The 22,851-nt window shown below is 38.0% G+C and overlaps 2 protein-coding genes across 2 annotated transcripts; both read left to right on the top strand.

Moving 5' to 3' along the window:
• The first annotated feature begins 984 nt into the window (after window positions 1–984).
• LOC144445478 (uncharacterized) lies at window positions 985–13,874 on the top strand. Its single transcript, XM_078135042.1, has 8 exons — window positions 985–1,183; window positions 2,161–2,301; window positions 5,738–5,926; window positions 7,372–7,671; window positions 7,923–8,279; window positions 8,911–9,045; window positions 9,581–9,659; window positions 10,432–13,874. Exons 1-8 carry the CDS (start codon window positions 1,060–1,062, stop codon window positions 11,639–11,641), a joined length of 2,535 nt encoding a protein of 844 aa, XP_077991168.1. The 5' UTR covers window positions 985–1,059; the 3' UTR covers window positions 11,642–13,874.
• A 1,240-nt stretch (window positions 13,875–15,114) lies between these two features.
• On the top strand, window positions 15,115–21,269 carry LOC144445264 (Y+L amino acid transporter 2-like). Its single transcript, XM_078134807.1, has 9 exons — window positions 15,115–15,640; window positions 16,598–16,723; window positions 17,091–17,184; window positions 17,360–17,528; window positions 17,717–17,820; window positions 18,878–18,974; window positions 19,511–19,660; window positions 20,328–20,505; window positions 21,196–21,269. Exons 1-9 carry the CDS (start codon window positions 15,115–15,117, stop codon window positions 21,267–21,269), a joined length of 1,518 nt encoding a protein of 505 aa, XP_077990933.1.
• The last annotated feature ends 1,582 nt before the right edge of the window (window positions 21,270–22,851 follow it).

Below are 22,851 nucleotides of genomic sequence, written 5' to 3'. Positions count from 1 at the left end.
AGACGTTGAATTCATTCATACACATCGCAGCATTTACTCCAGAATTACATCCGTTTGTTTAATTTTATTTCAATTGCCTACACGGAACAACGTCATATATTGTACAGTATACACTTTCACGTGAACATCAATTCTACCTACAGTCTACAGAGTCACAAGTGACATTTCCTGGAAGCGAATTCCAAATGTTCGCTGACGTCTCGTCAGCATCGTCAGGGAACCGGTGTACTGCAATGGCCAAGAAATCTTTTTGACTCTGTGAGTAGAACCCAGAGTCTTTGAACATTCATTGTCGCATCAAAATGATCGTCATCGACTTTTTTTATTTTTTTTGTATTTGATGAAGTACATGCTGTCTAAAAAGTGACTGCGCTGATTCATTGCATTTGTAGAATAATTGTGCATTTTAACTCTGAATCGGCTAATCTGGCAAATAATTCTGTGTTTTGGATATTAAAACACCGCACGCACAGACACCGAGTTTGTTTTTCTACGCCTTGTGACACCTTTTGAAATCGATTTCTATATATATAAACTTGTTTTGACACACATATTTTAGGCTTGAAATGTTGCATCCGTATAAGTACAACGTGTAGTAACACGTACTGCGCCTGTCAAGCTGTTAGTCTATTCATGTTCTAAATGAATCGTATTATCGACAACTATTAGGTATTGTTAAGGTTGTTCACACTTTCATCTCATTTACATAACAGTTTTGCTGTACCAAATAACAATGGAATACAGCTTCTGTTTCAAAGTACACCACTTCGATTTCTGTTTTTACGTGACCGGACAGTGCAGCTGTAATTTCATTTAAAAAAACTGACTCGCGCCGGATATGCTTGCAAACAAAAATTAATAACCATGCAAATTATGATAGGTGCCTCTGATTATTGACAGTTAATATCCGTATCATTGTAAGTATACTATAATTACTCCAAGGGTAGATCGCGGTCGTTGGTGGCGTCCACTGCCACAGTGGGAGAGAGTCCGTCGGTTGTATTCAAATTCTAACCCGGAAGTGGGGGCTCTGCCTTCCCTTTGAAGTACACAATAGGGATGTGGTATTTTAACATTGGTTCAGCTGCGAGCGGTTCGTCTACCATGACTGTCCCGTGTATAGTGTTCGTTGTTGTTATCGGGATACTTTTACATGTTTCACACTTTACACAAGGACAGGGAGGTAAGTTATCTTAGCATCTAGATAAGATCCACATTTTAAACGGTTGATTCGAGAAAACGTGAATGAAAAAGTGAAATTCTCGTCCACTATTGTGCGAGTATTATATCAATACGCGATGTCTCTTAAATACAGTACACATGTTGATCAGTGTATATATATATAGAGAGAGAGAGAGTATGATAAAGAGTATGTTAACGTTAGTTTTAACTCGGTACAATTTCGATTTATGTTTTCGTTCTTTGTTCATGATAGGCTGATCTCCACGAACGTTCATTTCATGGATGGGATGGTCTATTGTTTCAAAGTGTTAACACAAAAGACAACAAATCAATGAGTTCGTCTGATAATCTCTGATTCACCATCACCGTCCAAAAAATCACTTCAATCCATTCATTTCTCTGACTTGAGTCTATGTTTTAGAATTATTTGACATCACTGATTCCTGAAGCTGGGCATCAATGTTGTTCTGTTTTTACTAGGAAAGTCACGACATGTGTACTTCACACCATGGAGGTAGAAAGCCTTGCCTACCTCCATGCATGTTCACACAAATCCCCCCCCCCTCCCCAAGACCTATCACTTATGTATATTTGAAACGGGTTATCTTGTATCCCGGGTTTTACGATGAAATTCCTCGATGCCAATTAGAGGCAACGGTCCCCTTCAATAATGAAACTCCTGTGAAAAAAGACCAATAGAATAATACACTGACATTCAGGTATACAAAGTACCAGTGTGTTGAAGTCACGTTTTTGTTCAAGTGAGTCTCATAGAACTGTACGTCTAAGAACGGCTGAATAGCCAGTTGTTTGTCACTTTTTGAAATTGTAATCCTTCAGACTAAGCCACTGTTTGCCAGAAAACATGAATGATATCAATTTACATCACAAAATAAAACAAAATCACTGGCATGTGCAGGGGTGTGCATGACTCAAAGTGGCCAAATAAATCAAGTTTCCTATTTCATTTTACCGCAGAGAGAGACAACAACCTTCGTCTGGCCGATGGAGAGACACCTTTTGAAGGTCGAGTCGAAGTGTTCTATAATGGACACTGGTCGACTGTGTGCAGCGACGAATGGAACATGAATGTAGCGGATTTTGTATGTAAAAGTCTTGGTAAGTATTTAAGTCCTAATTCCCTCCTCTAGAGAGCTTTTAGTTCGGTCTAATACAAAGAAAACACGACCCGAATCTGGTTACGTTTCTGCTTGTTACGTAGCATGTGAAAAGAAAACCCGGTAAACATCATTTACATTAGAAAGCTGTTGACTGTAGCACAAAGCGTTCTCAGCTAAATCTGCATGACTATTGACAACGTCATTAGCTCGGATTGGATCGAGATTTGCATGATAAGCTGTTATTTTTTTCCATTTTTAGACGAAACGCAAGGATAGAATATTATCCTTTTATTTCTCAGATCTAGGTTGTTTCTTATGAGGACATTAAACTGACAGACTTCAATACTTAATTGTCATGCGTATACGAACCTTTTTTACTCGCGGGTCTCGTATAAAACGACTCACATACACGAGAACAATGACGTTGTCAGCAGATTTTATATCAGTCACGCGAAAGGCACTTGAACAACGACGGATTCATGGTCTGAGTGACAATGGGGAACTTGTCAGTACAAGCCTAGCCACCTACCTATAAAATAAATCAGGCTACTTCAAATAGGTGATTAACAGGAAACCTTGTCATGTTGGATGTTTGAATATAAATACCATATAAACGACGTACCCCGGACGGACATTCTTGTCCCATTGTAGGTGCATGTTTGACTGTTGACATACTGATGTGAAGTGTCTCTTCCATGTAACTAGTCCAAGGCAATGACCTGCCTAAATATTCGAACTTTTACTCCAAAAATATGTTATATGAGAAATAACTATGTAATATGGCGAAAAGAAAATGGTCAATATTTAGTTAATATGACGACACACTTCTATTTTGTCACATCTTTGCACATGCTTGTCGTGAGAAAAACAGCAAAACTGATAAACAAATCGAAAAGTTGGAAAAAGAAAATATAATTTGGCACAACTTGGAGCATGGAAGGGTGGTACTTCCATGCGTGGAGTGACGGCGTGAAAATTTAACATAATTGTATTATATAATTAGATACATGTACAATCCGCCGTCATTTTAGATACCTAAACTAACCTAATATTTTCCCGCCAAGGTATGTTGTAAACAAATTCTTGTTTATCTATAAATTTTTGGTCCATTTCAATTCAATTTTAGATTAGAATCACTAATACAACCATTTTCTACGAATTTGCGGTGTAAATTTTGATATTAATATGTTATTTTTTTAAATCGTGAAAAAATGTGTCCTTTCATACATTCGTCTGGTAGCTTGGGGCTAAATTTACAGTCTTTGTATGTGACTTCGCTGTTTGATTTAGAATGTGGTTGTGAACCCGCCATAACAGATGTTGTATACATGTAAACAACGTTATTATTTACTTGTAACCTTTTGGTCCGTTTTAAGTAACATAATTTATGGATCACTAAATTTGTATTTTTTATTAACTTTAGACTGAGTGCTTTTTACGTCTTACTGAAAGTATGTGAACAATGCACCTGAGTAAACAACCAACAAACATGTACACTCTTTGATTTTAATAAGCGGGTCATCATCGTATTCGTGTTTGGTCGTCTGTCGGTTGTGTGTCATTTTCCAAAGCATTTTTTACAAGGATAAAGTAAATCCGGTTAATCAGCCATGTTTCCGATCCTGTAAAGTCCCTCTTAATCTATAAAGACCTGTAAATGGATGTATTCGTGAGATATCTCCAGAATCGTACGAAAGTGTTATGTTACAGTGCAAGCAGAGCTTTAACTGATGTTCGTCTTGTCTTGTATTTAGATGACCCCCGGATCTATCTCGCAGTACCACTAATACGGTCAACAATAACATAACCCAGAGACAAGTCGGTGTCTACTATCTCGATAGCAAAACCGCAACAGTCTCTGGGCTAACACCCATACACACTTCAATAAACAAATCCATTGTAGTTTCACCCACCATTAGTAATGAATTATATTTTAATACTTTAAGTAAACGAGAGATGATCGTGTTATGTAACATAGCTTGCACTGCTGTGTTTGTTTGTGAAATATTCGCCGCGTTACGTAACAATATCCATTATAAGAATACATATATTTTAATCTCTTTAATGTTATTATAATTAGAAACCCATTACTATTGACGTCAAAAAGTAATACAATTATTGATAATTTTCGTTTGAGAATTATTTGGCATTTTTCAAACATATGTGACTATTATATGAAGCAAAAAAACAGCAGAGACCAATTTTCGCTTCACGTGACGTAAAATTAGAGCATACTTCCATGATTAGAGAATGTCATAAGCCACATTACATGATTGTTTGAACTCCAACCCCCAAATGACTAGCGATCTGCATTACCCGTAACAATATGGGGGGATACATAATACACAAAATCCTCTATTGTGTACTGAACCAGACGATACATGTACAGTTTAAGCCTAAACACAAAAGACAGTAAGCAACAACAAAAACACCATCATTTTTAGTAACGTGTAAGTTCGGTTGAATGGGTGATGTAACAATTTTCTGTTCTTTTCTAAACCGCCATTTTGAATGGTCTTTTGACCGACAGTTTTACAAGCTGTAAAATAGCAGACTGTTATTATACGTAATAGCGAGGGAAAGTGAACAAAATTGTTGCAAATGGGAACGATTTTAGCCTATGGTTTTTTTTTAAATCTAGACCCGTGATTTACAAAAATATCGGTTCACTTTAAATCACATATCAGTCATTACCATAGACGACTCTATTATTAATGTTGTGAATCATCTGTCTTACCCAAGTAGTATTTATGCATTGTAAAGTTCATGCAATTATTTGGTATAAAAACAAACATTTTTGACGTTATATTTTGTCGTTCAAATTTTTAGACCATGGGTAATAACCCAAAGTTGATATTTTTACAATCTACAATCTTCCCATATACTATGGTATGTTGATATGTAGTATTAGGTATATCCCAGAGTGTGTGTCTTTCTCTTCATATTGCCAGTACGGATGCTAGAGAATACGAATTTAATTGAAATCAGCTTGCAAAAAAAATCACACCATTCTGCTATGGCATATTACACAAAAGTAATGCATTGATATAAAAAAATAGAACGCTTTGCAGAGTTGATAGTTAACTTCAGTTTCTAAAAACATCTGCGATAAACGGGTACAAAAGAGACTAAATGGACATCCGATCAGATTTAGCATTGAACCACAGACAAGGAAGTGGTCTGAGTATTATTGTGTGATTCTTTGAGGGATTTTAAAAGGCATAATTCGGATTAGGGATTAAAAACCAGGTGTGAAAAACAGTTATCTGACATAGAACAAAATAAGGACCCGATACAATCATTTTGGCTCCACGAATACGATAACACTGATGTGAGATCGTGGGATTGAATTATGGGCCTTTAAATATGTTACAGCCGCTTGCAACCAAACACTGTGACAAGATCTCACCATTAATTCTATTTCATCCATACAGGAACGCCAAAAGGAGCGATGTCACTATGGTCTGATCCACCAAGGAATATAGTTTCTCCAGCCGTTAGTGGTATTTTTCACTGTTCTGATTCTCAAACCTTACCATCAGAGTGTTTCCAACCCAATGCAGTGTATGAGGCAATGAGTGATGAAAGTCAACAATGTGATCCTATAGGTGTACACTGCAATTGTGAGTATAATGCAAATTTTGAAGAAGAAAAAAAAAGTTGTGTTTGTGTTTTATGTGCACGTACTCGAGTTTGAAAATCTGTGTTAACTTACAACGTACGTATAATCCGAGTCAATTTAGTCTAGAATCCAGGCGATTTGGGATTTTGAATTTTGTTGGGGGTGGGGGTGGGGTAATAAATTAACCCCCGTCCTCATGGATTACAAGCTAGAGTCAATTATGTAATGGCGTGTATAAGTACCCGCATCACCCTCATATAATGTAAAGCACTTGACTTTTGTTTGTGTTTTTGACATGGGAGAATAATGTGACTGGTGAACTTTGACTTTTGAACTTTGCCCTTTCGTCATCGGACTCAAAAAAGTAGTAACTTTACAACGTGTAGTACCAGCTGTTCAATTAAAAGAGTACATTTCAGGGGGAAGGTAGTAGTTTATCCATTCTTGAAAACATTATTCACAAACTGTTACCAGCACCTGCTGATGCTCGAATGTGCTGAAACGTGTTTATATGTTAATTTATTTCGTGAATACCACAGTGGTATCGCGTGACTCAATTCCATCGTACAATTACTAATTGTAGGAAAATGTTTGGGGCCGGCAATTGATCGAATATAGCAGGAAACGGCTATAAACGGATAACAATACCCGGTCCGATATAAAATAACTCATAGTAATGTAAGCAAAACACACACACACAGAGGCATATAGTGTCTCACTGGAGAGAACAGCGCTCGATGCAATACTAGTAGCAGAGCATTATAGACTTAATCTAAGGAATAAGGATGGTACAAGTCATTACTCGGAGTTTCACGCCACACACACACACACACACACACATACACACACACACACACAGATATGTGTATGTGTGTATATATATATATATATATATATATATATATATATATATACACTAAGCAGTTTTATTTGAACATATAGAATAAACAGTATATATATTATATATATATATATATGTATATATATATATATATATATATATATATATATATATATATATATATATATATATATATATATAGTTTTGGTAGTACTGGAACTCTTTCTTGGGTGTAACTCGGAGTTTCACGCATATTGCGATCATCAGACACTCTCTGATGTGTCTGATGATCGCAATATGCGTGAAACTCCGAGTTACACCCAAGAAAGAGTTCCAGTACTACCAAAACTATTACGCTCTGCCACTGCGGTATAGAGTACTGTCTTAGCAGATTGATACTCACCGAGTTATATATATATACATATATACATATATATATATATATATATATATACAATACTCCGCTCTGCGTGCAGACGTATCGAGCACTGTACTACGGACAAATCTTACCACTGACTTCCTATATATATATACATATATATGACAATTCCAGTTTATTCAAGTTATTGACATTTCATTATTCTATTTTTGTGTGTTGACTACAGTGCCAGGTTATGTAGGATGTATGCCATACAATGAAAACCAGTGGCAGAAAGCAAGCTGTCGACATGGTGATGACGTAGAGCATGGTAAATGCGAGGCTTCTATATCAGGATGTATACACTTCTGTCAGTATCCTTCCTTCACCTACGCTGGATTGGTCAATGGTAATGAGTGTCATTGTCTAACGGCGTCATCGCAGTTTTCCAGAAATGACGTCATGACAAATATGAATTGCTATCTGCCATGCGCAGGAAACGAGAATCAAGTTTGTGGTGGCAGACGACATATTGGAGTTTACCACTGTAAGTAGTTTTAGAATTGTTTCTTTTCAATTTTCTAAGAGAATTGTGACTTATTTTCATACAATAATTCAAAACAGTTCCTTAAAAGTCAAATACTAGTGTGGTTTCAATGACAGACAATAAATAGAGTCTACTATTATGGTAATTTTATAAATTATATGATTACACGATAGGTATGTCTCATAGTACACATCATGGTGCACACGTCATTCGAGTTGATCACCAACATATTTGTACTTTTTTTCCTGTAGCATCAATGGGTGCCTGTGGAGGACACTTTTCTTCGGAATCGTTAGAGGGCGCTATTGTATCGTCAGGATTCCCTAACAACTACCCGCCAAACCAGGACTGCGTATGGGTAATATCTCAGCCACAAGGGACCAAAATAGAGTTGACTCTAACGATGCTGTATCTGGCTGATCCTGATGATGTCATCCATTTCATAGAACACACGCCCTCTAGTGGTAAAAGTGTGACGACAATACTCCAAGGCTCGCAATCAGCAATCCAGTTTCCCCGAACAATGATGACAAGATCAAACGCAGTCAGAATAGTATTCCGTTCGAGTCCAGCCAACCAGGACAGAGGATTTGTTATATTTTATAAAGGTATTTACTCATTCTTTTTTTGAAATCACAGCGAATGTTTTATAATATCTTTGCAGTGAGGTTATGTTACAGGCTGCTAAGTGGTCATCTGCTGTCTCGTAGTATATATTTCCAAGTTGACAATTACATAATAATTTACCTATCGATAACATAGTAATTTGCATAATGATCATAAGGCTTTGCATAATGATCGACATTTAATATGCGTATCTTCACCATTGAAACATACCCTGTTTATAGACATGGGGATCAGCCGGCCAATTCTCTTCCTATGAAAGTATTACTATAATATTGTCATCCAAGGAGTACTAAAGCTCAAGGGTGATAGAACACTTTTGAAGGAAGCCAGAAGCCTACCCAACATGGCGCCTGGGTGGCAAGAACGATGTTGGCACCGTGCTTTCTCTACACTGGAGAGAACACTGTAAAAATAACATTTATCTCGCGTAGATAATTATGTTGGTCTGTAGGGTACGTCATGATGGGGCGCCCTCATACATCGGTCATCCCTCTGTGTAGTAAGTCTAGTGATTATGTATGACACGATATATATGTACAATATGAAATTAAAATGTGGCAATACTTAGCTGAAAGCTAGAATTTTAATACACATTTTGTTTTATGTTTTCAGCTGTACCAGACGAAACGGGCGTACCTGTTCAACCAGTGATGACAACGCAGGGCATTGAGGTGGGAAGTGGAAATGGCAACATTGAAGATAGAGGGGAGGGTACTAATAAGCAAATAAAGACAGAGGTGGATACAGGTGAGGATTTATATTCGAAATTGAAATTAAAGGAGTGAGTGAGTGAGTGAGTGAGTGAGTGAGTGAGTGAGTGAGTGAGTGAGTGAGTGAGTGAGTGAGTGAGTGGGTGGGTGGGTGGGTGGGTGGGTGGGTGGGTGGGTGAGTGAGTGAGTGAGTGAGTGAGTGAGTGAGTGAGTGAGTGAGTGAGTGAGTGAGTGAGTGAGAGTGGGTGGGTGGGTGGGTGAGTGAGTGAGTGAGTGAGTGAGTGAGTGAGTGAGTGAGTGAGTGAGTGAATGAATGAATGAGTTAATGTGTGTTGGACTGATTATCATTATATGCCAATATTTGTCAGTGAGTGTTGCTTTACGAAAGAATACGGTGTTACTACTGTTAGTTATTTTTACTTGAATAATTATTTTTAAATATGATGTTGTCTGTACTAGCAATAATCTGTAGGATACAGACATTCGTGCCCCACTATCAGTCAGCATCACTCAACAATGATATTCAAATCATTAGTTATTACATTACATTTTTCTTTTCTTTTCTCTCATAGGGATTGCTATTGGTATCGTCGTGGCAATGGTCTTAACAGTTGTTGCAGTGACATTGTTTATTGTTCTTCTACGTAGACGGTAAGTACGCCATACTTGCAGTCACTGATTAGCCAATATCAACGCTCAAAACATCCCAGTCCTGCGTGTTAGTTGTCTGAGATGGAACAGAGCTGTGCTATTATATATGTCAGCGACACCCTATATAGTCTTGGTTATTACTAATCGTATATGAGCAAGAACTGATGATGATTCATATGAAACGCAAAAAATTTTAAAATTAAAATTCCTCAAATGGAAATTATAATTAGTGACGAGATTAATAGTTCAATGAAGGATAACAAAACTAAGTTTTTAGTGTGGGTTGGGTTTTGAACCATTGAAATTCTCATCCGATAAAAACTATTGTACTTACATTGAAATCTGTTTTGTACTATTTCTATAAAAAAAAATATTTAAAAAAAACTTCGCTATAATAGAACATGGAAATGCACATTACTAGAATACAGAGCTTTTTTTCACTATATACTGACTTTATAGTCATAGTAATACATACTATAGCTACTATATACTGATTTGCTGTCTGAAACAATTTTCAATTCTGACCAATTAAGTTAGAAACCGTGGGGTGGCGGGGTCTGAGGCCTGTCGTAAAGAACTCATATCAAATGGCAGGTAGTCTGAAAAGACAAAGTAAATGCACATGCTGCCGCTAGATGACGCACTTCTCATTTTAGTTTGTTATCCTATATTGAACTATTGATCCCACCTTATATAGTCATGTTCTGTGTTAAGTCACTCTCGGCAGTTCTTGGATAAGATTTTCATTCGAGTCGTTGTTGTTCATCTGTAGGAGAATGGATAAACTTGCTGAGGGCGTAATTTATGTGAACGCTCCACAGCAAAACCCGAGACGTCATCCGAATGTTCCATCGCCTCGAGGAGAGTCCGAAGTTCTATATGCAGAAATAGGAGAAAATGTGCGCCAACAACGATTAAGTCAAAACAGTGCTGGCAATGGCCCTGTATCTCCTAAATATTACACTTTGGAGGACCCATTACAAGAGGGTGCAAACGGAGATATCCAGGTGCATGCTACAGGAGTCGACACTAGACCAGCGATGAATCTCCCTGGAAGAGACACAACTGGAAGGACCGGAACACACCGTGGGTACAATGACCGTGAGTCGCCAAATCATCATGGGCGCAATCAGCCGAAGAGGCCGTCATACACGAGAAAACCGCATATCTATGAAGAAATACCATGTGATATTGATATTTCTGAAGACTCTTCTAGACCACTGTACGATGACGACAGTGCTAAGAAGCGAAAAAAGAGACGTCCGTATGTTGAACCGACTGATAGCGACGAGTTCAGAGAAATGGAAAGACTGAGTCTTCATTCTTGGCGCCATAATACTCCCGACCAATGGAATGGCGCTCGGGCACGTGGTGAAATGTATCCGCGCGCAGGGGCAATGGCACCAATGAATCATATCCGGCGTGATTCTAATATTTCCAGTGACACAAATTACTCCAATCCACGCCCTGGCGATGAGAAAATGAACTTTAAATCAGCACTGCCAAAAATGAATCGTAATCGGTTTGAGTCCAGTGATTCTAGCGACACTAACTATCCAGATTCCCAACTTGATGATGAGCATGCGTGTTACTACGATACTTCAGAAGCAGACGACAGACGTTTTGACCGCCATTTTGATGACTATCGCAATAGAAATACCAATAAATATCCCAATGTACATAACATGAGTACCCGACCACGCAATAATCGACTTCCTTCGGATGAGTATCGAGATAGAGGGCGACATTATGATTCTAATAACTATAATGATATTGATAGGGACGTAGAATTTGAAACTAATATTGGACCTCAAAATATTGAACAAAATGGTGCCACGCTCAACTCTTTTGATACAAGTGATAGTGATAATGAAAGAACAAACGAACTCCACAATTTTGCACAACTTAACGAAGACAGAAGACGTGGAAGAGTAGTTGAAATATTGACAGACCATATGTATCCAGAAGAATATGAAGTGTAGCCATTTATTAAAGATATAACTGACCATTGCCAATATGGCGCGAAAATTTCCCGCCATAAATCGCTTCGCGAGAAGTGTGCATTATTACTTGCCCATATTGTAGGCAGAATACGTGAACTTGACCTGCTGAAGACGGTCTAATGAGTCGTATGCAGAAGTTTTGCGGAAAATTTTGAAACTACTCAGTGGAGTAATTAATACATTTACATTTTTGGGAACGAAAAATCATGAAGCTTGGAAATGACTTCAAAAGAACTGCTTCTTTGAAAAGATTTTAAGACAAATATTAGATCGCTGTTAAGCCAACTGTGTGTTATTGGCTATATCTCGGCATGATAAGTTTTGCCAGGAATAAGCCGTCGCCAGAGCTTGCAAACAAGTGGATGTATTCGCATCATGCAGACTAATGGATGATTCAGACGTCACGCATATATCTTAGCCTAAAACTTTACAGAATGGATTCCTTACATTTATTTTTTACAAAATACGTTAACCTCTAGAGCACATGTATTTTAGTTTTATGAATATTGTTTCTTGTTTTACTTCTGTGCAGCAATTTTTGCGGATCAAAATTTTATCTTAGTTTGGAAGCGAAAAAGTAATTATTTGCTGTACATGTAATTTCATGATTTGAAATTATTACTATGACGTAATTATCGTTTAAACGAATAACAATCAAGAGTCGCCATAATTATACTAGTCAGACTGACAGACAGGATGTATATATTTAGAAACTGTTGAGAACAGCGCCACCTATTGCTAAGATCTCAACTTACCTCAGGTATTGACTTAAAGGCCGAGTTTTCTATCCTATGTTCTCGTAGTAGTATTTTATCAGTGCAGTAAATCCATATTGAATTTAAAGAGGCCAATCTTGTGATCTGGACCAACTATTTATATTGCTCTGCCAGGCCTAAATTTTAAACCTCAGCCTTTAAATCGCCATGGTAACTAAAACATGCCAGTAGTCAGTTACTGTATTAGAGATTTCTCTACATCTCGAGAGGCTGTAAATATGTTTTTTTTTAATTGTTGTTAATATGTAAATAATCAAGAATTTTACAAGATAACAATCAGATTTGGATTTTTACAGGGTACAAAGGTACATATATATTTGTACGTATATACAGTATTAATATTTACATTTTATCTTTATAATCTATAACTGGGTTGCTTTATGAATCGACTGCCCTGTAGATAGTCTCAGTGTAAGGTACGCCCTCACCGGTCATCGGTGAGAGGAGGCAGGTGAGAACGGAGCGACGTAGCTTACAGTCTACCATGTAGACAGTTGGGGATATAAAACATTCCACCTTGACGCCAGAATCAAACGTGGCACAACGGTGTTTGCTGAAGGACTTGGATGTCCCCATTTCCCAATACATGTACGTCACGGCGTTGAGCTGTAGAAAACATTATTTATAAATGGTGGTTAACTAGCTTTTATCGCAAAAAGTAGAAATGAACATTGATTTTACTAGCAGACTGTAAGCTGCAGCCGTAGAGTTCCTTTAAGTCCCCGCTTCACCTTGCCCAAAATGAGTAAGGGTCACATGACTGTGCAAGTGAGCTATGGTAAAAGGAGTGCCGCCAACGACTGGATCCCGTAATCAGACATATACAAGTTGAGGACTAATAATTAATCACTGTATACACGTGAATATTGGCAGTTCTACAGAGTTTAGAATACCGAAGGTTGAAAGTCTGGTGACGAACTTTGAAGGACTCGTACCAACAACGAAACTCTGAATCTTTAGTTCAGTCTGTAGGTGAGACGAGCAACTTTCCGACAAATTTCGGGAAATTAATTGTGGTTCATTTCTCGCTTCATCAGTACTGTTGTATCCAGATGCCCCCCATTCGATTCACAGTCACTTATGAGCTAATATGCTATTCAAGGATAAAACAAAATCATAACGTTATTAGGTATTTACGACTATTCAAAAAACAACGTTACGTCATCGGCGTCAGCAGGGGATACAACATTGAATAGCATATTAGCTCACAATTACAGTGACTGTGCTTCGATTCAGTGAGACCAGATGTTACCTTTATATGTAAATCAGTCCCTATGTAGTGTCAAACACCTCGTACTCTACACTAATTTACTTCAAAGCTCGTGTGTGCCTTGAAACGCGTTTCTTACTCTGAAAAGGTTTGCAATCTATCAACGCAATACTAAAATGTTTACTCCAGATATTTACTGCAGCCGTAATGTATTAACTTCATTACTCTCAGGTAAAATAAATTAACTTGTATATAAAGATATATCACGTGTGTGTGTTTGTTTATTTCTTTGTTTGTTTCCATGGTGCTATCTTTGTAATGCTATTTTCAGGGCTATTTTAGGAGACTGGTATTAGTTACATCACACCCTGTAGACTATTAAAGATACGTACAGACTAGTAATATTAGTGAAAGTTTGATCTCTTTCTCTGTATCATATCATATCATATCTAGTAGACTGTAAGATACGTCGTGACATTCCGCCCTCACCGGCCTCCTCTCACGGCGTACCGTGCAGACTACATATCTATACTAGTTGATAAGGTGTATTCTGTTACGATTACACCCGTGTCGTTCGGCTTAATAAATCACATATCATCTTATCGTCCGGTGTCATTTTCATGTATAGGCATTGCGTTATCTGAGACCAAACTCGAGTATTTTTTTAAAGTCGCTGAAGAGGAGAGATTACACGGTAAACTTTCTGAGCATTAACACTCCTTGTTCTAATCTCTGATAGGCTGGCACAGCTGTGTTAAACCACCTTGTGGATAAAACCATGGACTACAAACGGTGACCATATAGGCTTTATGATAAAACTAATAAAACACACTGTGTAATTAAGTATGTTGAATTTAATATGCAAATACGTTTACTACTGCTAATAAAACATATCTTGCCATTCTTGTTGTAAGGGGCAGTACCCATTTTATTCAAAACCACGGACACTTGTAGGTTACGACTATATTATCGAACAGTCTGGTAATCATAATTTTAGTCTGTATGCCGACGTTTTCTCCAACTAAACCAATGAGTGATGCATGGTGTAAATCGTAACGATACAGGAAAGGAACTAGACTATCAAATTTTAGAATATTAATTGTTACACATCTAAATATCAGTCGGCACACATACTCGAATGTACAGATGCTGTAGTGTATAGGCCTAGAATGATCACAGCCCACAAGTTACTGTGGGATGTCATTGTTTAGCAATTCAACATATGTCATTGTTATGACCTGAGCTGTGTTATCTTTATAATATTGTTGATCTTATGATTCTAGCCATGTCTCTGTAAACATACATAGTTTGTAATGCCATGTCTCACTACTACTATTAGGTAACACAGTGTAAGGTCTTGAAGCACCTAGAAGCACCGTAAAAAGATACTCCTTGAAGTCTTAAACTGAATTTCCTTCTCCATCCTGTAATATCTCTACATTGTGAGGAATTCTAGAGGTATAACCATGGAATCTGTAGATGTCCATCAGCGTCGAAGTTTCGACCAGAGTGAAGATAAGGGCAATGATATTGTAACACCAGAGCCAAATGGTACGATGGCGATGGCTAAATCCGAGGATGCCGTGGCCATGAAGAAAGAAATCAGTCTGTTTGCCGCTATTTGTGTCGTCATGGGTAGTATTATCGGCTCTGGTATCTTTATATCACCCAAAGGTGTTCTAGAAAACAGTGGATCTGTCGGTATGTCTTTAATCGTATGGACTGTCTGTGGTGTAGTGGCGTTTCTTGGTGCCCTATGTTATGCAGAACTCGGTTCATCGTTTTCAAAATCTGGTGGAGATTATACTTACCTTAACGAAGCTTTCGGCAAAGAACTGGCATTTATGTATCTATGGGTGAATTTTAGTATTGTTTTACCGGGTAACATTGTTATCATTGCACAGACGTTTGCAATCTATGCCGTCGTACCCTTTTACGGTGACTGTGATCCTCCAAGATGGGCTGTTGTGTTGATATCTCAGGCTTGTATCAGTAAGTGGAATCCAAGTACAATACGTTGTAGTTTCTTATAGGGCTCTACAAATAATCATTTGAAGATATCCACGCAGGAATGTCATAATTGGAATTATTATATAACATTTCACACTTTGAAATATGTTTGTGAATAACTTAATTATACCATAGGCTAGCCCCTACTTTCACAGGTACTCGAATCAATCTGTGATTTTTTTTAAAATATGTATTTTTTTTAAATCATACAGATTGATTCGGGTACCTGTGCCTACTTTCGTGGAGGGTCTATGATAGACTGTCGACAGTCGCCCGAGAAGATCGAAGGCCGAAGGCCCGAACCCTCGATATCACAGAGTATGCGATTATAGTCGTATTGCGCCGGATCGGAGTGCGGCAACGACTTAAAGTTTAGATAAAACGTAGGGAAAAAAAGTCTAGGTCTATGATTGTACCACTACAGACTACATTATGTATACAGTGACATTACTAGAAAAGTACTGGTTTTTTATCTTTGGAGTGTCGAAACTTGACAAAACATTACATTGCATGTTCCTTATTCAATTACGTCACATCATTTTGAGAAATTTGTGGAACCATAAATCTAACAAAGTATACTCGACCGTTGCCTAACCACCACTCTCCTCCCCACCATCACTACCATCACCATCACTATCATCATCATCATCACCACCACCACCATCATCATCTTCATCATCAGTATCATCATCATCAATCATCATCATCATCATCATCATCATCATCACCAGCATCACTATCATCATCATCATCACCATCACCATCACCATCATCATCATCATCATCATCATCATCATCATCACCATCACCATCACCATCACCATCACCATCACCATCACCATCATCATCATCATCATCATCATCATCATCATCATCATCTCCATTTCTGGTCCGTGTGATCCTATTCGTCTTACTTTGTACCATATCTTCTCCTTACAGTATTAGTGTATATATGTAACATGTTAACGGTGCGTGGAAGTGCCTGGGTAAACAACGTTTGTACAGTAGCCAAAGTGTTGGGATTGGTAATTATTATTATGGCTGGTATTGTACTACTGTTCCAAGGTAAGGCATCACAAGTAGAGGCGTGCGAATTTGTTCCTTCTAAAAACTTAAAACAACTTGTGAAATAATGCTTGACATACGCTCTAACAGACATTTTAATTCAAACAAACAAACAAATACACACATACACCACACAAACAAACAAACAAACAAATAAACAGACAGACAGACAGACAGACAAACAAACAAACAAACAAACAAACAAACAAACGCAACCAATCAACCATATTAAAACTAAGCGCCTCCCGTATGGACAAAAAGACAAAACTTGTTATTGTCTTGCCTTCATTGCATTGAATGGAGGTAATAAAGAAGCAGTTGGTCCATTGGCTTTCAAACAGCGCCCTCTTCGTCTTATTTGTTACAGGAAACACCGAATACTTTAATTTTGAAGGAGAAGGAACCGATCTGCTGAAGTTATCTCTTGCTTTCTACAGTGGTTTGTTTTCCTACAGTGGTTGGCAAGTATATTTATTGAAATTATATTTAAAATAGTTTAAATTCTATGAAATCATTATGTTTGGAAGGTCCATATACCCTAGCCCTGTGCAACGTTATGCTTTAGACATGCTTGTAGATAGATAGTTCTGTACTAGTCTTCTTTAATTGTGTGTTATTACTTTCCTCTAAATACAGGGCAAACCTAAATTCAATCACTGAAGAGTTGAAAAATCCAGTACGAGATTTTCCGATAGCGGCCACAGTATCGATGACGTTAATAACAGTTATATACGTCATGACAAACGTCGCATATTTTACTGCCCTGTCACCACAAGAATTGCTTGCGTCACCTGCTGTTGCCGTGGTAAGTGACTAACCGGTCCGTTTATGCTAATGACATTTCTCACATTACAATACTTGTACTAAATATTTCATCGTGGTTTTTTATTTTATTTAAAACAGGTTTCTTTTTTGAATATCATTACTCCGCTTTAGTAATGGCGATCTCAGTTGAAGTTCTTACCCCGTTTTTTTTGTTACTTCTCCACTCAGACATTTGGAAATAAAGTATTGGGGAATTGGGCTTGGTTGATGCCCCTAGCTGTTGTTCTCTCAACATATGGTGCCAATAATGGAACCGTCCTAGCAAATTCAAGGTAGGTAGGAGTTGTAGCACGCGCCGCCAAGGTGCTCGTGAATCCAGTGATCGTCTAGATCTGTGACGAAGTAGAAACACTTTAAATGTCACACTCCTGTCTTGCGACTATTTCCCATGAGTGGGCGCACTTTTCTAGAACAGTGCTGCTATTATACTTATAGTAGTACTCTGTGATTTTGTTGTTGTTGATGACCACAGAGTCTATTAGACTGTAAGATACGACTTGTTGTTCACCCCTATCAGGCTTCTTAATGAATGATGGCTGATAGCTAGCGTGTATCTAGTCTTGCTGCTAGACGTTCGTGCTTTCTTTCGATTCTATAAGCGAACGAAGTTCGCAATGAGTGCTTGCCCGAACAGTCTAGCAAATGTCATTTTCAGACCGGACATTCCATTGAGATTACGTTAAGCGGTGGGCTGGGCCATGTATGCATATATATTATACTGTACTTTAATATATTTAATCTCTGCATGCAGGTATTGAAAAACACATTTACGTCATTACTATGTCTTATCGGTTTATGGTAATTGTGTTTGATGAGTGTGTAGACGTTGTCATTCACACATTTTAGTTAACGCATTGGTGGTTATTTTTACAGGCCCCTCCTTAAGATGAATATGCATGAAAAATTAGCTATTGTCCTCTGTTTGTGCTTGTCGCTAATACGGTTCTCTGATTGGCAGTTATTTATATCCTGATGACATTTGCTAGACCTTTGGATGTTCCATCCTCGATAGCCTGAGCGATATCGATGTTCGGTCGTGTGTCGTGATGTCTTCCGTTCACGTAAGACATCTTAATCTCTCTATTATCGGAAGAACATCCGAGGTCTAGCAGATAGACTAGCGTGTATCTTACAGATTAAGAGTCCAAAGCATTTACCTATAACGTGATTTGATGTCGCCGTTGAATCATTCTGTACCGGTAATATGTTCTAATAAATCACACATAACCACTATGAAATAAATGTATTATGATGGTAAATCCTAGTAAAAAGAGGAAAGTGAAATTAATTTATATTAGAATTCATATTCTTTTCCATCCTCTCATATAGGCTGGTATTTGTTGGAGCAAGAGATGGACTGTTTCCAGATTTTCTTGGCATGGTGCACATTCGTTTTCTTACTCCAATGCCAGCATTATTTGCAATGGTAAACTATGTGTTGTCAAAATGCATGCAATTTGTATATATATATATATATATATATATATGGATGGATGAGAGAGAGAGAGAGAGAGAGAGAGAGAGAGAGAGAGAGAGAGAGAGAGAGAGAGAGAGAGAGAGAGAGAGACAAAGACAGAGACAGAGACAGAGACAGAGAGAGAGACAGAGAGAGAGAGACAGAGAGAGAGAGAGAGAGAGAATGAGAGAGAGAGAGAGAGAGATACGGATGAGAGAGAGGGGAGAGTTGAAGAGAGAGGAAGACAGACAGACAGACAGACAGACAGACAGACAGACAGACAGACAGACAGACAGACAGACAGACAGACTTATATCAGTTAACTTTGGACCGGTCGACACCGTAAAATTATATCAAACGTCCGCTACTGTAAATTGAAATTGTTGTCCAGTTTGAAGCAAATGTTAGTCAAGTCTTGGAACACTGAGTTCTTGAATAAACTGTGAATTTTATTTAAAAGGCATACGATCATATTCATGTTCATTAAATTTTATTTATCATTTCAGATGTTGTTATCCATAGTGTATTCGGTATATGATGACGTAGACAGTTTGATAAATTATACGGGATTCGCCTATTGGCTATTTGTGGCTATCACAATAACTGGTTTGATCTGGTTAAGATACAGACGACCAAAACTGCCCAGACCATTTAAGGTAAATAATGCTAATTTATGTCACTTCTATATTCATTGTATGTATTTGGTTACATTTTAAAACTCACACTATTCACTTACTAATATCTTGGCAAATAGTTTACTGTACACAAATGTTTTTTATTAAATGTTACACGATAAAATAAAATGGTACAATATGATGCGATACGATGTAATAAAGTACAGTATATATGATATGATATGATATGATATGATATGATATGATATGATATGATACGATATTGTGCAGTGCAGCTGCCTTGCAACACAACACAATACAACACAACACTACACTACACTACACTACACTACACTACACTACACTACACTACACTACACTGCACTGCACTACACTACAGTACACTATACTATACTACACTATACTATACTACACTACACTACACTACACTATAGTACATTATACTACACTACATCGCACTACACCACAGTACACTACACTACACTACACTACACTACACTACACTACACTGATATATCTAAGGAGAAGGGAAAAGGTTTCAAGTGGTAATGTAAATTGAGTTTACCAAGACGATATCTCGATAGAACAGTCCATAAATTCCATGTAGTACACATCAAAATTTGGTTTCCTTATTTGAGAAATTATTATGCATAAATTATTGTAATAATTGTTCCCTCATGCTTTGTAGGTGCCGTTGGTGATCCCGATATTTTTCTCATTGTTTTGTTATTTTCTGGTATTTGTATCAATCTTTGCATCGCCAATAGAAGCAGTGATAGGTCTTGCCATTATCTTGACGGGAATCCCTGTCTATATCTACGCAATACTGTGGAGAAACAAACCACGGGGTTTAAAAAACTTGTTACGTAAGTACTATTAAATTAGAGAGAGAGAGAGAGAGAGAGAGAGAGAGAGAGAGAGAGAGAGAGAGAGAGAGAGAGAGAGAGAGAGAGAGAGAGGAGAGAGAGAGAGAGAGAGAGAGAGAGAGAGAGAGAGAGAGAGAGAGAGAGAGAGAGAGAGAGAGGAGGGAGGGAGGGAGGAGGAGGGAGGGAGGGAGAGAGAGAGAGAGAGAGAGAGAGAGAGAGGGGATGGAGGGAGAGGGAGATAGAGAGAGAGAGAGAGAGAGAGAGAGAGAGAGAGAGAGAGAGAGAGAGAGAGAGAGAGAGAGAGAGAGAGAGAGAGAGAGAGAGAGAGAGAGAGAGAGAGACCGACAGCAGGGGGAGGACCTGCGGCGAAGAACGATACCAATACAGATTGACGTACACTAGACAGATAGACGCAGACAACTATGACGTAGGTTATAGATAGAGACATTAATTTGGCAAACAGAGATACAGATGAACTGATCAACTGAAGATAGCAGACACAGACACAAGCAGAGACACAGAGACAGAGAGATATAGCTGGTATAGGTATTGAAACAGAGGAGGGGAAGGGGAGGGGAGGGGAGAGAAACATAGATAGAAGCCGAGGAGAGTGGTAGAGAAGTTTTGATAAACGTGCAGCTAGAGAAATCATAATATTGTTTTGTTTTTTTTGTATTCTTTGTATTACAGGAGGAGGAACGGAGAGTTTCCAGAAACTGTTAATGGTTGTTAAGCAAGAGGTTGATACGTTCGGCGAATATTGAGACAGTCTTGTTCACTTATAATTAGTACACATATGCAAAACTTATTAATACAATAACTGTGTAACCACTTTCCAGAAATGTGTATTATATTCAGATATACTATCCTAGATTCTCTGCCTGTCGTTGATTTGGACTTCTACTCCTACTCCTACTCACAACACATGTACACGAGTTGACGATTGCCCAAATCAACGGCAAGCATATATGCTACAGAGATACTGAGAACATGAAGTCGTCAAAACATACAAGTATTAGTTTAAAAAATAGTCTGCAACAGACAAAAACTACAGCCGGAAAAAAAGAACACTACTTTTAACCTGTATGGCTTGGCGTAATATCAGTGGTCAATTTTTTTTGTTTGAAATGTTTATTTGTTTGTTTGGTTGTTTGTTTGTTTGTTTGTTTGTTTATTTGGTGGCTGTTGTTGTTGTTATTGTTATTGTTGTTGTTGTCATTGTTTGGGGGCGGGGTGCCCTTAGTGGGTTATCACTTTTTTCCAACGTAACATGTCAAGGTATACTAGTATGTGCTTTCACTATAAATGCTTAAAACTTGGCTGAAGAACCGTAACGTGAAGCCTACATATATGCGTGGAATTACTCCGAGCTATCGTAATAGCTATGTCATCACTTGCCTACCTGTAGATTGGAAGGACTAGGGTTAGTAACTACGCCATATGCTATCCCAACTGACATTTTCATGTTGAATTTCCCTGTCCATTTCTCAGTAAAATTAATATTCAAAATCTGAATAGGTAGTTAGGATAGTAAATAATGTAGTAGCGTCCTTCGAGTCTACATGTAGGCTCGCGATTGAATTCAAAATGAAAATGTCGCAGGATAGCGAATGGGTAGCGTTAGTCCTTCGAGTCTACACTGAGGTAGGCTATATCATCTCATACAGCCCATCCAGTCTTCGTATTCCGGGGACTAATGGTGTATGGAGATATTTTGGTAAAAGAGTGTATTATGCATATTGAAAGAAGGAGAAATATGATATATTAAACTTTCGTTTATTTCATATTAATACGTTTGTGGGTCGTTTGGTCTTTTGGTTACATGCGTCTGTGACACTTTTGCTAGAGGGTACGTAATAGTTCCACTGTTTCCACACCGTGTGGTAAAGTCGACGAACCTCGGTGTAGAATGTATGAACAGTGCAGGCCACAAGTTCAGCCAACGTGCTATCGACAACTAGACACCTCAACCGCAGGTAAAATTCATGGACATGGCATATTCCAAGATACGTACCCAAGAGACCATGGCCAGTACATGTTAAAAGTCAATGACCTCGAGCTCGTGCAAGCCACAACACTAATCCAGTCCATGGCCATCTTCTGTCCAATATACAATGTGACCTTTGACCTCCGTAATTAATATTTAAATCAGTCTGAGAGTTACAAAATTAACATACAAAATTTCTTTACTTGCATATTTTACTACAATTGTCCAATATTCTGTTTTGAAATATATGAGATTTTACTTTTCAAAATATTGCAACCAGTGACCACCACCTCAGGTTGTGTCACGTGTTTTTGTATGTTTTGGGGGTTGTGCCTTTCTTTAATATTGAATGATTGGAT

Source organism: Glandiceps talaboti, chromosome 14 (genome assembly GCF_964340395.1).
Source record: "Glandiceps talaboti chromosome 14, keGlaTala1.1, whole genome shotgun sequence".
Classification (NCBI taxonomy): domain Eukaryota; kingdom Metazoa; phylum Hemichordata; class Enteropneusta; family Spengelidae; genus Glandiceps; species Glandiceps talaboti.
Note: the sequence above shows the minus strand (reverse complement) of the source record. Positions and strands in the feature narration are given on the sequence as shown.

Bases quoted from the DNA above. Each gene is read 5' to 3' on its own strand.
- LOC144445478 (XM_078135042.1), top strand. From the start codon at position 1,060: ATGTGGTATTTTAACATTGGTTCAGCTGCGAGCGGTTCGTCTACCATG. The intron at 1,184-2,160 runs GTAAGTTATCTT...ATTTTACCGCAG, and splicing joins CTTTACACAAGGACAGGGAG to AGAGAGACAACAACCTTCGT. The intron at 2,302-5,737 runs GTAAGTATTTAA...TCATCCATACAG, and splicing joins TTTTGTATGTAAAAGTCTTG to GAACGCCAAAAGGAGCGATG.
- LOC144445264 (XM_078134807.1), top strand. From the start codon at position 15,115: ATGGAATCTGTAGATGTCCATCAGCGTCGAAGTTTCGACCAGAGTGAA. The intron at 15,641-16,597 runs GTAAGTGGAATC...TTCTCCTTACAG, and splicing joins GATATCTCAGGCTTGTATCA to TATTAGTGTATATATGTAAC. The intron at 20,506-21,195 runs GTAAGTACTATT...TTTGTATTACAG, and splicing joins GGGTTTAAAAAACTTGTTAC to GAGGAGGAACGGAGAGTTTC.